Below are 19704 nucleotides of genomic sequence, written 5' to 3'. Positions count from 1 at the left end.
TTCCCATGAGCAATGTATTCCTTTTCACAAACGGATCATCAGGGGGCGCTGTATGGCTGATATTGTGGTGAAACCCCTCCCACAGAGCATTATTGCATTGTGGGAATTAACAGCTGTTTACAGCTGTTTCCAACTGCCAAAAAAGCAAACAGCATCTCCTTCCACTGACATCACCTGCCAGCAGTAAAAATGGGCAAACACTGACTAAATCATTTATACATCATTATTGTAAAAATGAAGCACTTTTTTATTACATTATTTTCACTGGAGTTCCTCTTTAACTGGTTTAGCCACATGTTTGTTTCTGGTGTGATTCAGACAACACTGCAGGCAAACATCAGCAGGACAACCAGGCAACTGGTATTGTTTAAAAGGAAGTAAATATGGCAGTTTCCACACCGTACAGGTGTCCTTTCAAGAGATGGCAAATAGGTCAGCCCCATATAATGCACACAAAAGAAATAATGATGGTTAATAAAGTTGCAAAGTAGCGTTCAGAAGGGATAAAACTCTGATGTGCTGTCATGTCTCTCTTGCAGTGAAGTACATGAGAGAAGCCACGCCCTACGTCAAGAAAGGATCACCCGTGTCAGAAATCGGCTGGGAAACCCCGCCCCCAGAGTCTCCGCGGTTGGGAATCTCGTCGGCTTGTCCCCCGTCTCCCCTGACGCTGTCCCTCCATGGAGACAGGAAGACCATCCCGCTGAAGATGTGCTTCGTCACCAGAAGTCTGACCGTCTCTGACCCAGAGAACAGGTACGCTCCTCTAAGTGCACTCACATTAATGCGGGAATGTCTGCCATAAAATCAAATTCCATTTACCCACTGCTCTGTGTTTATTATGCAGTCTACAACCTGACCTGCACTGCAAGCATTCCAATATAATCATAAATGTTTCTGCTGTAATGAATCTTATCCCAGTCAGCCTGGCTATGTTTGGTACATTCAATTCAATTCAATTCACTTCATTGCCGAGGAGAGGGAAGCTTGTCATCTCTCCCCCCACATTCTTGCTCCTCACTGATTGGCTGAGGGCAGATCAGTGTGATTGGAGGTTGAGAAGGGAAAAATGTTCTGTGTCTTGTAAAGTTCTGATTCTCATTGCCTCCCATGCAGTGCTTCAGCCTCCATTGCACTGGGCTCCACTGTCTGGAAAAGTCGCTGCTGCACCAAACTTGCGTAGGGTACGGAAGGTTTGAATGGATCAATTTGAAGGGATCCATAGGTTAACATTGGATTTGTTTGCATCCGTTAGGATCTGTTCCGTTTGGATTCGCTAATGGACTGTTTTTTAGTGCCAGTGTGATCCAGGCCTAACTCCTATGCAGAAATTTCAGTGAAATTAGTCTGTCACAAGCTTTCTAATAGATTTCATGCTGAAGTCTATGGGATATCGCTGTGCACTGAATGGGCGGGCAATAATTACCACTTTGATCAGATTCGATCAGAGAGGGATCTGTATAATTATCGATCTGCCCATTTATCAGGTAATGTATAGCCAGATTAAGGGGAACCTAAACCGAGCTTTAAAAATTAGTTTCACTTACCTGGGGCTTCTACCAGCCCCCTGCAGCCGTCCTGTGCCTGCACTATCTCTAAACGATCCTCCGGTCCCCCCATCGCACCTCAGTTTCGATTTTGGCGAGTCAGCCAGTTGATGGCCACTGCGCCTGCATGGCCCTGGACGCCCGCATCCTCGATCACGCTCCCCATTGCCGGGAGTGTCATGTGCAGTAGAGATTTTCTCATACAGCACATGCACAGGAAGCTCCCAGTGTTGGGAGCGCAATTGAGGATACGTGGCCATTGACTGGCTGACTCGGAGGGGCTTGGAGGATCGTTCAGGGACGGCGCGGGCACAGGGCGGCTGCAGGGGGCTGGTAGAAGACCCAGATAAGTGAAACCCGTTTTTACAGGTCGGTTTAGGTTCCCTTTAACTAGAGCAGCCATACTGCAAGCAGAAACTTGGGAGCAGCGTTACTTTATTTATAACACACACATCAAAATACCAACATGACCTGATCACTGTTACTTGTGATTTGTAGTGACAGGTCCACTTCAAGCCTGCATGGCCTTTCCATCACTGTCACTTGTGATTTGTACTGACAGGTCCACTTCAAGCCTGCATGGCCTTTCCATCACTGTTACTTGTGATTTGTAGTGACAGGTCCACTTCAAGCCTGCATGGCCTTTCCATCACTGTTACTTGTGATTTGTAGTGACAGGTCCACTTCAAGCCTGCATGGCCTTTCCATCACTGTTACTTGTGATTTGTAGTGACAGGTCCACTTCAAGCCTGCATGGCCTTTCCATCACTGTTACTTGTGATTTGTACTGACAGGTCCACTTCAAGCCTGCATGGCCTTTCCATCACTGTTACTTGTGATTTGTAGTGACAGGTCCACTTCAAGCCTGCATGGCCTTTCCATCACTGTTACTTGTGATTTGTAGTGACAGGTCCACTTCAAGCCTGCATGGCCTTTCCATCACTGTTACTTGTGATTTGTAGTGACAGGTCCACTTCAAGCCTGCATGGCCTTTCCATTACTGTTACTTGCGATTTGTAGTGACAGGTCCACTTCAAGCCTGCATGGCCTTTTTCCATCACTGTTACTTGCGATTTGTAGTGACAGGTCCACTTCAAGCCTGCTTGGCCTTCCCAGCTGTTTGCTGTTTGAGTCTGTTTCTGTTCGGAGCAGGCGGAGTTACAGCCTCGTTTACAGCGGCATTCCGCCACCAGAGCTATTTGTGGCATTCTGGATATCCTTAAATACTCCACAAACACACAATGCCGGTTCTGTTGAGGGAGGGGAAGGCCGGAGCGCAGTGTTTGCCACATCTGGGGAGCAGCTGCCTCTCAGCTCAGTGTCAGGTCCTCTTGTGTCTCACAGTCGCGTGAGGCGCGGCGTCTGATGGCGGATGAAGGGAGAGGCTTGTGTGCCGGACAGGTGCCACTTCCTGGTCAAGAGTCTTGTAAATATCACGGGTGTTTGATCTGCGAAAGCTTAAGTGTGTTCTGCTTGTTTAAAGTGTATGGATAGCTTGAAAGGGAACTTAAATCAAGGCTTCCATATTTATTTCCTTTTAAGCAATACCAGTGGCCTGGCAACCCTTCTGATCTCTTTGGCTGCAGTAGTGTCTGAAGCACACACCTGAAAAAAACAAGCATGCATTTAATCTAGTCAGACTTCAGCCAGAGCATCTGAGCTGCATGCTTGTTCAGGGTCTATGACTAAAAGTATTAAAGGCAGAGGATCAGCTGGACAGCCACGGAATATGCATTGTCTAAAAGGAAATAAATATGGCAGCCTCTATATCAGGGCTGTGGAGTCAGAGCCAGTTTTCGGTACCCGGAGTTGGAGTTGGAGTCGGTGATTTCATAAACTTTGGAGTCGGGAGCCGGATGATTTTGTACAAAATCCACAGCCCTGGTAAGTATTAGACTAAGGAGTCGAAGCTGAGGAGTCGGAGCCATTTTGGGTACCCGGAGTCGGAGTCGGTGGTTTCATAAATTGAGAAGTCGGAGTTGGAGTCAGAAGATTTTTTGTACCGACTCCACAGCCCTGCTCTATATCCCTCTTGCTTTAGGCTCCCTTTAAAGGGAACCTGAGGTGGAACAAGCATAGGGCTAATCCAGTAAAACCAGCTGAGTCAGAGTACACGATCTGCATATGCTTGTTCAGGGTCTGAGGCTAAAAGTATTACAGACAGACACAGGATCAGGAGGACAGCCAGGCAACTGGTATTGTTTAAAAAGAAATAAATATGGCAGCCTCCATATCCCTTCACCCCGGGTTCCCTTTAAGCACATCTTCTCCCCCACCACTGGCACAGGTTTAACAGCCAAACAGCCAGTCCATCCCGTAGAACTCAGAAAGATGGTTGTGTGGCCTGTGTGCCTGTTTCCAAAACTCCTTTGGATAACTCACAAGGACTGTCCTTGTAGCCACAGGCTTTGTACCGCTTGCTGCAGCACAGAGCCATGGAGCATCATTGTCGTGTCTCTTTCCAGAGCAAGGCTGAAATTCAATATCCTCTAATTACATCGTTATTTTATTTAGAGATGAGTAATAATTGGTAGAGGGTCGTGGTAATTCAATAGCAAAAAATCCTCATTTGAGTAATCCACCACACTCCATATAGAACATGTATGAGGTTAGGAGGATTAAAAAAGTTTTGAGAAACCACAGGAATGTTGATTCCAACAGTCAGTATCCAACTTTATCATATCAAAAATACCACAAAAAAAATCTTAAAAAATGTCCTGTCAATGACTACATGAATCTTCACAAATTTAATATCTTCAATTCATTCAACCATGAAAATCATTGACTTGACAATTTGGCTACAGATAATATACGCTTTGTTTACCACATTTTTCAGGCAATGACACCGTTTCGGGTCAGTTGTCGACCCTTCATCAGGCCTGTACAAAGCAAAAGGTTGTCTAAAAAAGCCAGAAATGGAATGCATGATACGCAATTCTAAACACAGTAGATGTCACACTCCACCATCCTGCTGGCTGGTCCCAGAGCTGCTAACAAAGCGTCCTTTTGCTTTGTAAAGTCCTGATGAAGGGTCGACAATTGACCCAAAACGGACTGGTGTCATTGCCTGAAAAGTTTCATAAGCAAAGCATATACTATCTGTAGCCAAATTGTCAAGTCTATGATCTTCATGATCGAACGAAATTGATGATTATAAATCTGTGGAGATTCATGTAATCGTTGACAGAAAGTTTTTTTTTACTCCTTTTTTTTTTTGTATTTTTGATATAATAAAGTTGGAAACCGAGTGTTGGAATCAACGTTTCTGCGGTTTCTCAAAACTTTTTAAATCCTCCTAACCTCATGCATGTTCTACTATATGGAGTGTGATACACTATTCCAATGAGGATTTTTTTTTGCTATTGAATTACCATGACCCTCTCCCAGGGCAGATTTACCATGAGGCACTATAGGCACGTGCCTACAGGCGCCTGATGATGGGAAGGCGGCTCCCTCCCCTACCCGAATGCCTTCATCCCTTCTTCCCTATGCAGAGTTCTGATGAGAGCGTAAATGATTGGTTACTTACCCAGCTCTCGGCATTCTACTGACGAGATCTCCCATCAGTGGGGGACACCACTAGCTACTTAATACTGACTTACCTCTGGCTACATAATACTTGGGGGCACCTCTACCTACCATATATCGCGGGTACTTCTGGCTACCTAATACTAAGGGCCTCCTGTAGCTGGGTCACCTGACAGCTGGGTCATCCAGCCCACTTGCTGTGCGGTTCGGCAGATGTTTGTAAGTTCATGGAGGGCAGAGTCTGAGTTGCCAGGACATCTGTGCCTATAGGTTCCTGTGAGGTAAATCTGGGCTGCCCTCTCCCAATTATTAGTGACATCTAAATAATATAATGATGTCATTACTGGCTATAGAATTCCAGCCTTGCAATACAGAACGCTGTCACCCTCATTTCATTTCCTCTAGAATCTAGGAATGCTTTTTCCAGACTTTTGTTTCCCCATCTCTTCTGTTGGGTCTGAATTTGGATTTTTGATATAAAGTTACAATTATCACTACTATGCCTAATAAACTTTTATAATATCTTTGCTTATTTATTTTTTACCTTATTTAAAGTGACACTGAAGTAAAAGAAAAAACAACAACGATTGAATGAATTGTATGTGTAGTACAGATAACCAATAGAACATTAGTAGCAAAGAAAAGAGTCTCATATTTTTATTTTCAGCTATAGAGCATATATATATATATATATATATATATATATATATATATATATATATATATATATATATATATAACATAGCAACATTCTATCATATTTGTAATTACACACCACACTCTGGCCCATATGCAATTAACTTTTTCACCTGAGTTTTCTCCTAGGAGATAATTTTTCATCTTCTCTAAAAAAAACAAAAACTTTTCAGCATTTTACAATTAAAGAAGTACCCAAATGCTAGTGAAAAAGTACTATCAAATGTATTTTAAGTGTTTTCTTGCTTGCTGGTTGTTTAATTACTTTCGCCACCTGGACGTAGTAGCTACCTCCAGGAGGCCATGTGCGCTCCCGCGCTCTCCCACGGCCGATCGCGCGGGTGCACGCGTGCTCCCGGCCGCGGTTCGTTAGCCAGGGAATCAGTGAATCGGGCCATGGTGCCCGATCTCTGATTCCTCTCCCCCGCAGAAAAAGCGTCAGCTTCTCTCGGAAGCTTCGCTTTTTCTGCCTCCTACGTCCCCCCTACGTCCCTCTAAGCGTATGTTACGCTTAGAGTGACGTCATGTAAACAAACCTAAGGCTGCCATCTTGTGCCCAAAAAGTAAAACTACATCTACATTAAAAAAAAAAAAATAAATAAACATATATTTACATTACAAAAATTACTATTTACACCTCCCCTCCCAAAAATACCCAAATAAAATGTTTAATAATAATTAAAAAAAACATTACAATAAAAACAAAACAAAACACATATATTTACCTAAGGGTCTAAACTTTTTAAATATCTATGTAAAGATGAGATATTTCTATTTATTTTTTTTATTATAAGCTTGTAAATAGTGATGGATGCAAAACGGAAAAAAATCACTTTTGTTTCCAAATAAAATATTGTCGCCATACATTTTGATAGGGACATAATTTAAACGGTGTAATAACCAGGACAAATGGGCAAATACAATACGTGGGTTTTAATTATGGAGGCATGTATTATTTTAAAACTATAATGGCCGAAAAGTGAAAAATAATGATTTTTTTTTCCGTTTTTTTCTTATTCTTACTGTTAAAATGGATTTATAATAAAACAATTCTTAGCAAAATGTACCACCCAAAGAAAGCCTAATTGGTGGCGGAAAAAAACCAAGATATAGATCAGTTCATTGTGATAAGTAGTGATTAAGTTAAAGGCTAATGAATGGGAGGTGAACATTGTTCGGATGCATAAAGTGAAAACGACTGAGGGCTGAAGTGGTTAAAAAGCATTTTATGGCAAGGTATGAAAATATCACCTTGAAGAAAGCTTAGGGTAAAAAGTTAATTGTATATGGGCCTCTGTATTTTAAACTATGAAACAGAGCAGAACTAATGAACCTTTGAACTCCCCTGCAGTAATAGCCCGTCTGAATCTGTGTCTCACTGTTTCTTGTCTGTTTAAGTGCTTCAGAAAACAGCACTGTAGCCCACCCAAGTAGGGTCACAGAGCTCAGAGAAGCTCTTTCGCATAGATAGCAAGTGGAGTTTCTTAACTCTTCCTGTACTGGAAACAATATCAGACTCCTTTCTTTGCTACCAATGTTGTATTTCTTAGCTGTATTACACATAAAGTTCATTATCTCATATAAGTGTATTTTCACTCTCCTCAGACACCATTTTAATAAAGAAAAGTTTTGGCCACACAGAGAGCTGAATAGTTTAGCAATGTTAATCTATCTCATGCCGCTGTCCCACTGGAGTCCCTGGTCTGGTAAAGTAGGTCAAGATACTCACAGCCTCTGCTTACCTCTCTATTATAAGGAGCGCGTCACACAGTGCGGCGTCCCTGCCAGTAATGAGTAGCAGGTACTAGAAATAGATTACCTGTCGGGAGGCCTCTCCCTCACTCACTCTGCACAGAGTTTATTCCTTAAAGGGTTATTCCAACCTGTCAGATTAAAGAACACCTGAACTGAGAGGGTTATGGAGGCTGCCATATTTATTTCCTTTTTAAAGGACACCCGAGGCAAAAATAAACTAATGAAATAAACCATTGTATCTATCTTCCTTCTCCTAAAAGTGTTTTATAGTTGGAATTTCTTATCAGTGAGGGTCACACTGTAGTCACTTCCTGTCTGAGTCAGGACTGAGTCAGCCACTTACATACCTGATATTTAACTCTTTCAGGCAGATAAAGAAAAAACGGAACACAGCATAGTTATTTATGTGCTAGGCACTGTACATACCCATGTCTGTCTCATCATGTCACATGTCACTTCGGGTATCCTTTAACAATGCCGATTGTCTGGCTGTCCTGCTATACAATACGCCATAGACCCTGAACAAGCTTGCAGACCAGGTGTGTCTGACAAGATCACCTGCATGCTGGTTTCAGGTGTGTTATTCAGACACTACTGCAGCCAAAATGATCAGCAGGACTGCCCGGCACCTGGTGTTGTTTAAAAGGAAATAAGTATGGAAGCCTCCATATACCTCTCACTTCAGGTGTACTTTGAAGGACAACTGAAGTGAGAGTGACATGGAGGCTGACATACTTATTTCATTTTAAGCAATACCAGTTGCCTGGCAGTCCTGCTGATCCTCTGCCTCTAATACTTTTAGCCATAGCCCCTGAACAAGCATGCAGCAGATCAGGTGTTTCTGACATTATTGTCTGATCTGACAGGATTAGCTGCATGCCTGTTTCAGGTGTGATTCAGACACTACTGCAGCCAAATAGACCAGCAGGGCTGCCAGGGAACTGGCATTGCTGAAAAGAAAATAAATATGGCAGCCTCCATATCCCTCTCCCTTAAGGTGTACTGTAATGCTTTTGGCCCATTAGTTGCCTGGTTTGTACCTTCTGAGGCGGGGTTCACATAGGACATAGCGTGAAAGGTTGCGTTTTATGTCATGTTTTATGTTCATGTTGTGTTCTTTTATTTAGCGTTTTGTACTGCATTTTTGGTGGATTTGTGATGCGTTTTGTGTGCGTTTTAATGCGTTTGCGGTTCGCCTATACAAAACGCATATGCGTTTTCCATGTGTTTTTATATTTCCATTTATGCAAATCACTTGGAAGACAAAAGAAAGCTATAATACAGCAAAGGTTTTTTTTGGGTAAAAAACATATAAAAAACGTATGAAAACGCATACATTGCGTTCTCATTGACTTTCACTATGTGCGTTTTGCCAGAGTTCCTGCATAATATGCAACAAAACCAGCGTTCTCGGAATGCATCCTGTAAATCGCAGGTCTCTGTGGGTTTTTTTTGCCCATTGACTAACATTGCTGCATAAAACGAACCTTTTTACGCATCGCTAGTGTTTCTGCTATGACTGATTGATTACACTTACTATTGCCGTGTGCCTGTGCCACCTGCTGGTCTAAAGGCAGCATTGCAGTGGAGGTAAACTCCTGCATGGTGGTATCATCAGTACTGGTCCCTCTCCTCCCTGGACTTGCAGATCCATCCCTGCAGACCACAGAGGCTCAAATTACTATAGCTGGAAACTAATGGGTTTACATCTTTCTAGCAAAACAGAAGTTTTCTGTCTTAAAACAGAAGGTATTTGCAGGTTGGAGTGAGCTTTGAGGTGTCCCACTGCTGAATATGCAAAATGATCCTTTTGTTGTCCTGATAACTAAACACACCTCCAGATCCGCTGGAATGCAATGATGTGTCAGCTTGTTAATATTGCAGAGCCATAATAATCCAACATGCATACAGACTGTTTCGGATTGGCTAATCCTCATCAGTGCATGGCATGGATTAATATGACTCTATGGGATAGGACTTGAATTGCCCAGAGTTACAGATTACCCAACAAGCTCACGGTGAACTCCTATCCTAGGAGTGTTTAAGGGCCCATTTACACTTGGGCGATTAACAGGCGTTTCGCCAAATCGCCAGCGATCGATAGTGCTTTTTAAAACACTAGAGCATTGCTAAGCTCCTGCCATTTCCAACTGAAAAACATAGCACGTATCCGACCTTTTCTCTCCCATGACACAACCAAAATGTTAGTACATGCTCTTATTATATCTCGATTGGACTATTGCAATATATTGCTTGGTGGACTTCCAACTAACCGACTAACACCGCTCAATTCTGTACTGAACTCTGCTGCTCGACTCATTCATCTCTCCTCTCGCTCTTCCTCTGCTGACCCTCTCTGTCAAGTTCTTCACTGGCTACCAATTAATGAGAGGATTCAGTTTAAACTCTTAACCCTAACCTACAAAGCTCTCCACAATCTCTCTCCCCTGTACATCTCCTCACTAGTCTCCAGATACCAACCCAACCGCAATCTCAGATCTGCACACGTGCTTCTTCTATCCTCTTCTACAATTACCTCCTCACATTCACGTGTACAAGACTTCTCACGTGCTTCACCCCTCCTCTGGAATGCCCTTCCACAACACATCCGCCACTCTCCCACCTTCAAAATCTTTAAACGTTCCCTCAAAACCCACCTTTTCCGACAAGCATATTCTCTAGCTTAGGCCATGCACCCACTAAATAACCTAATTACGCACTGCCTGTACATATACTGTATACTTCCCCATCTCTTGTTTCCACCCCATTCCTTTAGATTGTAAGCTCGCAAGGGCAGGGCTCTCACCCTTTTGTGTCATGGACTGTTAATAATTTAATTGCTTGCACACTGTTAGACATTTATACATTTTAGTCATCATGTTAAATCAAGTTGTAATCAGCAGTGCTGTATTTTGTATCAGTGTTCATATTTGATGTATATCATTGTCTGTATCATTATGTATCCCTTGTTTGTTTTCTTACATTGTACAGCGCCACGGAATATGTTGGCGCTTTATAAATAAATAATAATAATAATAATAAGTATATGGCAGCGATATCACTGCCATGATCACTGGCGATTTGCGATTAGTGCTACATGCAGCATTTTTTCACGGTTTTGAGTGATCGCTCAAAAACCCGTGTAAAATGTCGAAACACAATGTGAGCAAGGCCTTGCTGCTTTGTGTGTCAGCCACATATATCATATCATAGAAGCAGACTGATGCTTTTCACCCAGAATTTTTTGGGCAATATTCCATTCCAGGACTGCTCCCTTCCCCGCCCCATGCAGAGCTGTTTGGACAGTATATTTAGTAACGGTCTCCTGGGGGGGATAGAGACATCTGTAGCGAGGGCAGCGCTGGAAAGATGTCATTGTGTTTTTCTGGGATGGAAACTTGAGGGAAGAAACGTTGTTTTTGTTGCACTTTTCCAGCAGTTAAACTATTAGCAGAACAAAGCGAGCGCATATCTTGGCTTCGTGGCAGATGATGTTTGGGGTTTGCCTTAAAACCCACAACTCCACGAAAAAAATAACAGAATAATAATTTTATAATAATTTTAGCTTTGGAGAGAGTGGAAATGGGTTATAGTTGAATTCTGCCTTTGTTAAGAAACGAGCAATGTTTTTTTTTTCTGTTTATCTCAGCCATACACATTTGCTCTCCTGTGTTTTGAGCCTGTAGATGCACATCTACTCCACAGTGTTCCTAATAGAGTTTGTTAGATTGGGGCTTCTGCCAGTCACTAGTACTTCCAGTATAAAAATACCTAGCCTGTCATGTCTTAAAGATGCAGGATTCGGGGGGGGGGGGGGGGGGGGGGGGGTTGGAGTTAAAGGACATCCGAGGTGACATGATGGGATAGACATGTGTATGTACAGTGTGGCCGCGCAGAGTGATGTCACAGGACAGGAGCGTGCTCGCTGCCCCTGCCTCTCCACTCAGCATGGAGGTACTGCTCATGCGCGGCGCACTATGTCCGGGTTTGGAGTCACCCAAGTCGCCGAGAAGAACGGGCCGAGAAGAACGCATGTAGGAGAACGCCGAGTGACAGAGGGGAACGGGAGGCGCGCTAAGTATTTGCTTATGCCCCCATACGCACTGCACCTTCACTTTTTACCAGAGTGTTTCGGCTCTGGTATCCTTTTAATTACTCACCCTGCGTTGCCGTGACCCTCCCCAGCTTGGCAGATGTGACCTAATTGGTTGTTTCCGAGCTAGGGATGGGCCGCGCCAACGCAGGCGGAGGTTTTCGAAGAGTTTGGGAAACATGGCCACAACTGCATTCCCGAGGAGGGGGGCAGAGAGTCACCTGTGTAATGAATTACAGCAAATCAAGTACCGCATTTTTTGGACTATAAGATGCTCCGAACTATAAGACGCACCTAGGTTAAGAGGACGAAAACCAGGGAAAAAATATACTAAACCTGGAGCATCCATGGTCTAGGTGCCTCTTGTAGATGTTCTCCCCCCAATTATTGTGCCCCCCTTGTGTCCTCTGCCATTTGTGCCCCCCTTGTGTCCTGTGGCCCACTTGTGTCCTCTGCCATTTGTGTCCCCCTTGTGTCCTCCTCTGTTCCTCCCTGCATAGTTAAAAGCAGCGGCAGGGCGTCTCACCTAATCCATCGGCGATCAGAGATCTCTCCTCCAGGGCTGTGGAGTTGGAGTCGGAGTCGGGGCAATTTTGGGCACCTGGAGTCGGAGTTGGATTTGTTGATTTCATAAACTGAGGAGTCAGGAGTCGGAGTCTGATTATTTTTGTACAAAATCCACAGCCCTGTTAAGTATTAGACTAAGGAGTCGGAGTCGGAGTCAGAGCCATTTTGGGTACCCGGGGTTGGAGTTGGAGTCGTCGTTTAATAAACTGAGGAGTTGGAGTCGGAAGATTTTTGTACCGACTCCACAGCCCTGCTCTCCTCTCCCTCACTGTTCCCCTAGTGCTGGTCATGTGTAATGACTCAATCAGCAGAAGCCGGCTCTAGGGGAGCAGTGTGGGAGAGGCGAGGTCTCTGATCACTGTGGGCTCTGTTAGATGAGGTGGGAGAAATGCTGCCATTGTCTTTATCTATGCATGAGGGAGTAGAGGAGGACACAGGGACAATCCAGGGAGTCCCTGACATTGCAGTGGGTCGGCAGTTCACATCGGCAGGCGTTTATAAGTCGGGGACTCACTGTATTTGGAATATAATACACAGCAACTTTTTTTCTTTGTTTGGAGGAGAAAAAGTATGTCTTATATTCCAAAAAATACAGTGAGTGATTAACCCTGAGACTCCCCCCCCCCCCCCCCCCTCCAATCCTGGAATGATAGGTACTCTATAGTGCAGGTGTGTAAATTAAGGGTTCCTGTGTCGTGCTGCTAACAGGCAGTGTAAAAGCCTCCTATGAAGGAGTTTTGGAAACCGGCACACAGGCCAGAATTGTTTGGTCTGAAGAAAGTTTATTTGTGAACTAGCCATTAGGCTTGTTTAATAACAGGCGCCAAGTTTACAGTGCCTTGTGCCACTCCCGACCGCACGCACACCTGCTTCTGACCACATGTGGACAAAGACTGCAGTGGCTTTATTAGATTGGATAATTTATTTCCGGTAATGCAAGATATTTAGTTTTTTTGGGGGGCGGGGAATCGGCTGAGGCTAAGCCTCCGGGAACTGTGTGCACTTTATATACGGCCTGTCGAGCTCCCGGGACCGGTTGTGTGCAGCAGTGTCGGCATACAGATGTCGCAGCAAGTCGCCCTTTTAGAAGACACAACGGGATGCAGATTGCCTTTAGACCCGTCACTCATAGAGCTTTGCGAATGCCGTGAATGTTTTTTTATCGGCCCCTGTGTGTCCTGTGCAGGCTGGTTGCTGAGCTCCCCAGGCCGGGCCTACCCCGGAGTCCCAGGACCGCAGCCACTGTCCTTGTTTAGTAATGTTTAGCTGAGAATCCCAGTGATGTACGGCTAATGGGAATTCATCTTCTCTGTCTGTTATTTTAATCTACCCAACTCTGAAAATAATTACATTGAAGGGGTGTGATGGGAAGAGGAGGCAGAGCATACTACAGAGCTGTCACACACTCGCACACACGCACGCACGCACGCATACACACACACACAGATACTTTCATACACATATGCACACACACAGATACACACGCACTCATACACACACAGAGAGATGCGCACGCACACACACACACAGATACTTTCATACACATATGCACACACACAGATACACACGCACGCATACACACACACACACAGACACACACACACAGAGAAGCGCACACACACACACACACAGATTATTTCATACACATATGCACGCACACAGATACACAAGCGTGCATACACACACACACACACACAGAGATGCACACACATGCATACACACACAGAGATACTTTCATGCACATACACCTAGATACATACGCATGCATACACACGCACACATATACACATATACATACACACAAGCACACACGCACACACACACATGCACGCATACACACACACACGCATACACACGCATGCACGCATACACACATACAAGCACACATGCATGCATATACACACATGCACGCATACACATACACACATGCCATGCATACATATGCACACACACATGCATACGCATGCACGCATGCATACACATGCATGCATACACACGCCTACACATACGCATTCATACACACGCACGCCAGTGTTGCCAACTCATCCCTTTAATTACTGACACATATGAGTTATACAGGTTTTGTGGCTAGGTAGATACAGTTAAAGAGAAACTCCGACCAAGAATTGAACTTTATCCCAATCAGTGGCATGCATGCATCCCAACCAAAACCTTCAAAGTCTTCCCAAATGAAAAGCCCTGGTTCAACAGCAACCTACGACGTCTTCGGAAAATCAAGGAGGAGGCTCACAAGTCGGGCTCCCCAGAAGAGTTCAGGGAAGCCAGGAATTCCCTGAACAGAGAACTGAAAGCTGCAAAAAGGACCTACTCTAACAAGGTAGGCCTCAGCCTTCAGTCCAACAACTCGCGGGAGGTCTGGAAGGGTCTCAGGGCGGCCACGAACTTTAAGCCCCCCCTTCAACAAGCAGCCCCCAGCTCCCAACTTGCGGAGGAACTCAATGAGTTCTACTGCAGATTTGACCTCCAACCCAAGCAGCCTGTGGCCCCAGCATCCCAGCAAGCCCTGGATCCCTCGGCACCCACGATGAAAGATGCTCGGGGCCCCCAGTGGTCAGTGGCATCCCCGCTCTGACCGCAGTGCAAGAGAAGGACGTGCTACATCACCTTCGCAGACTCAATCCCAGGAAAGCCTCAGGCCCGGATGGGGTGTCCTCACTCTGTCTGAGAACCTGTGCAATACAACTAGCTCCCATCCTCACCTCTCTCTACAACAGATCCCTATCGGAAGGGAAGGTCCCCTCCTGCTTCAAAAGGTCATCAATCATCTCAGTCCCCAAAAAACCAGGGAACACGGAGCTCAACAACTTCAGACCTGTAGCCCTGACCCCCATCATCATGAAAGGCCCACCTGAAGCACTCCACGAGCTCCCTCCTTGAACCACACCAGTTTGCCTACAGGAAAAACCGATCAGTAGACGATGCCATCAATGTCAGCCTGGAATACATCTCGGAACACCTCGACAGACCAGGGGCCTACGTTAGGGTCCTATTTCTGGACTTCAGCTCGGCCTTCAACACCATCTGTCCGGACATTCTGATCCACAACCTTGCACATCTTGCGGCAGACTCCCTCCTCTGCAGGTGGGTAAAGGACTTTCTCTCCAACAGAACACAACGGGTCAAGCTTGGCAGTCACATCTCCAGCGAGAGAACCACCAACGTTGGTGCACCGCAGGGATGCGTGCTGTCTCCACTCCTGTTCTTTCTGTATACTAACAACTGCACCTCGGCCTCCGACTCCGTCAAAGTTATCAAATTTGCAGACGATACCACGCTTATCTACCTCATCGACAGAAACTGGGAGGACGCTTATCGAAATGACGTTACGAAGATGTGTAATTGGTGCAAGGACAACAATCTCGTTCTCAATACTGCAAAGACCGTGGAACTGATAGTGGACTTCCGGAAACTCCACCCTGCCCTCCTACCTGTGATCATCAATGGGTCAAATAGCTGTTTACAGCTGTTTCCAACTGCCAAAAAAGCATGCAGCAGCTACATCACCTGCCAACAGTAAAAATGTCACCATGTAATAAATATCAGAATGTAAATCAGGGATTTAAAAGATTTTACAATGGGCAAACACTGACTAAATCATTTATACATAATTATTGTAAAAATAAAGCACTTTTTTTATTACATTATTTTCACTGGAGTTCCTCTTTAAAGCACTGATTATGTGCAAATAGCCCCAGTCTAGTATTTACCGAGAATGTGGAGTCGGCACAAAAATCATCCGGCTCCTCAGTTTATGAAACCACCAACTCCAACTCCATCTCCAGGTACCCAAAATTGCTCCGACTCCTCAACTCTGACTCCACAGCCGTGACTTACTACATTCCTGGAGAAATGCATGACTTCTATTTAAAAGAACTATCAATTTGGATTCATTAGTGAATCTTTTGTTCCATAATTGCCATTGTGACATAAATGTATCGTGGTGCTGACACATTTTGTGCTCTATGGAGTCCATTGAACTGGACACATAACCTAGGGTTCTTATCCACTGCAAATTGTCATCACGATTGTAAACGCAATCATCATCATCCATCTTGTGTTTGCTATTTCCCGAAGATAAGGGGAAGAGCTTGAGGAAATTGCAAGAGAATCGCTTAGTACCACACTTGCTGTACGATTTTCATGCACTCCCATAGACTTAAACCTAAATGCAAACTTCCATTCACATCACAAACACAAGAAAAACGCTGCCTCTGCCAGGAAAGTTGGGCCTACAGCCGTATCGGCACCTTCAGGGCTGTGGAGTCAGAGTGGAGGAGTTGGAGTAATTTTTGGGTACTTGCAGTTAGTGGTTTCATAAACTGAGGAGTTGGAGTCGGATGATGTTTGTACCAACTCCACAGCCCTGCAAGGGTTGTGGAGACTTCGAAGGGTTGGAGTCGGTGCACTATTGGGTACCTGGAGTGGGAGGCAGTGGTTTCATAAACTGAGGAGGCGGAGTCATTTTTATACCAGCGCCACGGCCCTGGGCACCTTTAGGGCTTGATTCACTAACCGGCACTAAGTATTAGCTGAAGTGAACAGCCACTCAGTGCCCGAAATGTAGCTTTGCGGGCACTAATAGCCATGCAAAGCTACTGCCCTGGGCTGTGCGCGCAGCCGTTAATAGTGCGCGGTGCGACGATAACGTCGCACCCGCTGCCCTGTCAACGTCGCACCCGGTGCGGCGAAAACGGCTAATCAGGTGCCCCCGAAACGGTGCGCCGCGTTTTAAAAAAAATGAAGCAAACCCAAGGAGAGGGAAGGCTCTGGGTTGTATAGAGCCTTCTGTCTCCTCTCTCGGTGCCCTCTATCCTGTGCTGGCTCCCCCTCGTTTCAATCCCCCACCGAAAGGGTAATTGGAAGTCTTCGGGAGCCGTGTCCTCCCGAAGACGTGCGGCTCCATACTGCACACACGTGAGCGTGCAAGAGAACGTGCTTGCGCAGGCGCAGTACAGGGCCGCCCTTCTTCAGGAGCATTCGGGCTCCCTGAAGACTTCTGAAGCCTCCTTCGGCCGGGTAACGCAGTATTTGAATAAATTAGTCAAATACTGCAACCGTGCGAGCCAGCACTGGAACGAGGGGACCAGGAGAGGAGCTCTATAGGACCCAGAGCCTTCCCTCTCCTTGGGTAAGTATCTGTCTCATTTTTTTAAATGCGGTTCCCATTCACTTTAACGGCTGCGTGCGCACTGCCCTGGGCTGTGCTCGATGTGTGGGCGCAAACCACTTAACTCCGTCGTTAGCACTGGTTAGTGAATCAGGGCCTTAGACTCTTCCCTCTGCACAAGGGGTATATCTCAACAAAAGCAAAACTGGAGAGAAGAAGGGGGTGCAGAGGTTTCCTGACCTGCTCCTTATGCAGTTAAGCAAGCTGTAGTTTAGTGTTAGAGCATAGCATAGGGCGGCATGGTTGCGTAGTGGTTAGCACTCTCGTCTTGCAGCCTTGGGTCCGCATCCCAGCCAGGGCACTATCAGCATGGAGTCTGTATGTTCTCCCCATGTCTATATGGGTTTCCTCCAGGCACTTTGGTTTCCTCCCACATTCCAAAAACATAACAGATAAGTTAATTGTCTTCCCTCTAAAATTTTCCCTAGATTACGATACATACACTATACATACACATATGACTATGGCAGGGATTAGAATGTGAGCCCCTCTGAGGGACAGTTAAGTGACAAGGCACTATATACTCTGTGCAGCACTGCGGAAGATGTCGGCGCTATATACATACTAAATAATAATAGCCTAGGTGTCTATCTGCATCACTTTTCTGACGACAGCAGTTATATGTAATACTTAGCCTGTTAAGTGTTCTGTACAGCCTCACTTATGTTCCTGGAAATACAATTTAAATAATTTACCCTTCAGCCAAAGTACCTAGAATGAGTGACAGTCAAATGGTTCCATTCGTAACACGGCTTTCCTGAGGTAAAATATCTAGAATTTTCCAAGCCTCAGTGTTCTGTCACCATATATCACGAGCTGCATAGCATCTTCTGTCAGTTTTCACAGTTTTATAGTCTCCACACCCACCTCCCTGACTGATTGGACTTGCATCCGCCACCCAGGTGTGTTTCATGCTACAGGCCGCATCAGTCACCGCAGGAGCTAAGGCTGAAGGCTACATGACTATGAGCAGAATACAGCAGGGATGTGAGGCCTGGAAAGTTAACATGAGTTATTTCTGGAGGATGTTACTGAGGTGGATGAGGGGGGGATTCGGAGAGCTCACAGGGTTTACAGATGTCTGTTTAGACCTGGGCTGTCTGGGATATCTGTGCAGAGACTTATACAATGGAAATACCATCAAATTATGAGTTGAAGTGTTCAACCTCCCTGGCGGTATGGATGAGCCTGACTAAAATGGATAAGGCAGGCTAAGGAGCCATGGGCCCCAGTGCAAGTTTTACATAGCCCCCCCCCCCCCAGCACGCACCAAATTCTGCCAAGGACAGCTGCAGTGTCAGAGGTGAAAGAAGGGGATGGGGAAGTTTGTTAAAGCTAATGGGAAGCTTAAAAAAAAAAAAAAAAAGCCAGATACTTACCTAAGGAGAGGGAAGGTTCTCAGTCCCGGTTTCCTCCATTAAAGGATACCCGAGGTGACATATGACATGATGAAACAGAAATATGTCTGTACAGTGCCAAGCACACAAATAACTAGGCTGTGTTCCTTTTTTTCTTTCCCTGCCTGAAAGAGTTAAACATCAGGTATGCAAGTGACAGTTCCTGTCTGTCTATCTGAGTTAGGACTGGGTCAGACTACAGTGTGACCCTCACTGATAAGAAATGACAACTATAAAACACTTTCCCAGCAGAAAATGGCTTCTTAGAGCAGGACAGAGATACAAAGGGCCAGTAGTTCATAGATTTTAGCTCTGGCATACTTCAATGAATGCATCATTGAGCAAAAACAGTAAAAACTTAAAATGTAGATTTAAATATAAAATAAAACTGTGGAATATCTTAAAAAGTAATTTTTAGGAGAAGGAGGATAGATACAATTGTTTATTTCATTAGTTTTATTTTCACCCCGGGTGTCCTTTAAGTGCTCGCTCCCCTGTTTGAATTCTCCACCGCGGAAAGTCTTCAGAAGTCTTCTGGAGCAGAGTCCCCCCGAAGACAGGGGGCTCCATACTGTGCGAGGGAGCGCGCACTCGCAGGTGCGCAGTATGGAGCGGCCGTCTTTGGGACGACTCAGCTCCAGAAGACTTCTGAAGCCTCCTTTGGCGGCAGAAAGCAGTATTTGACCAATTTGGGCGAATACTGCTACCAGGAAGCTAGCGCTGGAACGGCGACCAAGAGAGGAGCAGAAAGGTTCTGTGAGACCCAGAGCCTTCCCTCTCCTTAGGTAAGTATCTGGTTCATTTTTTTTCCTGGTTCTTATCTACTTAAATAATTACTTCTATTCAAAGCATGGATAGAAGTGATGATTACCAGCACAGGACCAATAAAGGGCTAATGCTGGAAATACACGGTTCGTTTCTGCCGTGTGTTGC

At 45.2% G+C, this 19704-nt stretch overlaps 1 protein-coding gene across 1 annotated transcript in view; it reads left to right on the top strand.

Moving 5' to 3' along the window:
* SNTB1 (syntrophin beta 1) overlaps nt 1-19704 on the top strand; it is a 159022-nt gene that overhangs the window by 89483 nt on the left and 49835 nt on the right. The window contains exon 2 of the mRNA XM_068237972.1: nt 540-756. Within this exon, the coding sequence (XP_068094073.1) occupies nt 540-756 (217 nt within the window). The remainder of the gene's footprint in view (nt 1-539; nt 757-19704) is intronic.

The sequence above is a fragment of the Hyperolius riggenbachi genome, chromosome 5, assembly GCF_040937935.1.
Source record: "Hyperolius riggenbachi isolate aHypRig1 chromosome 5, aHypRig1.pri, whole genome shotgun sequence".
NCBI classification, from domain to species: domain Eukaryota; kingdom Metazoa; phylum Chordata; class Amphibia; order Anura; family Hyperoliidae; genus Hyperolius; species Hyperolius riggenbachi.
Note: the sequence above shows the minus strand (reverse complement) of the source record. Positions and strands in the feature narration are given on the sequence as shown.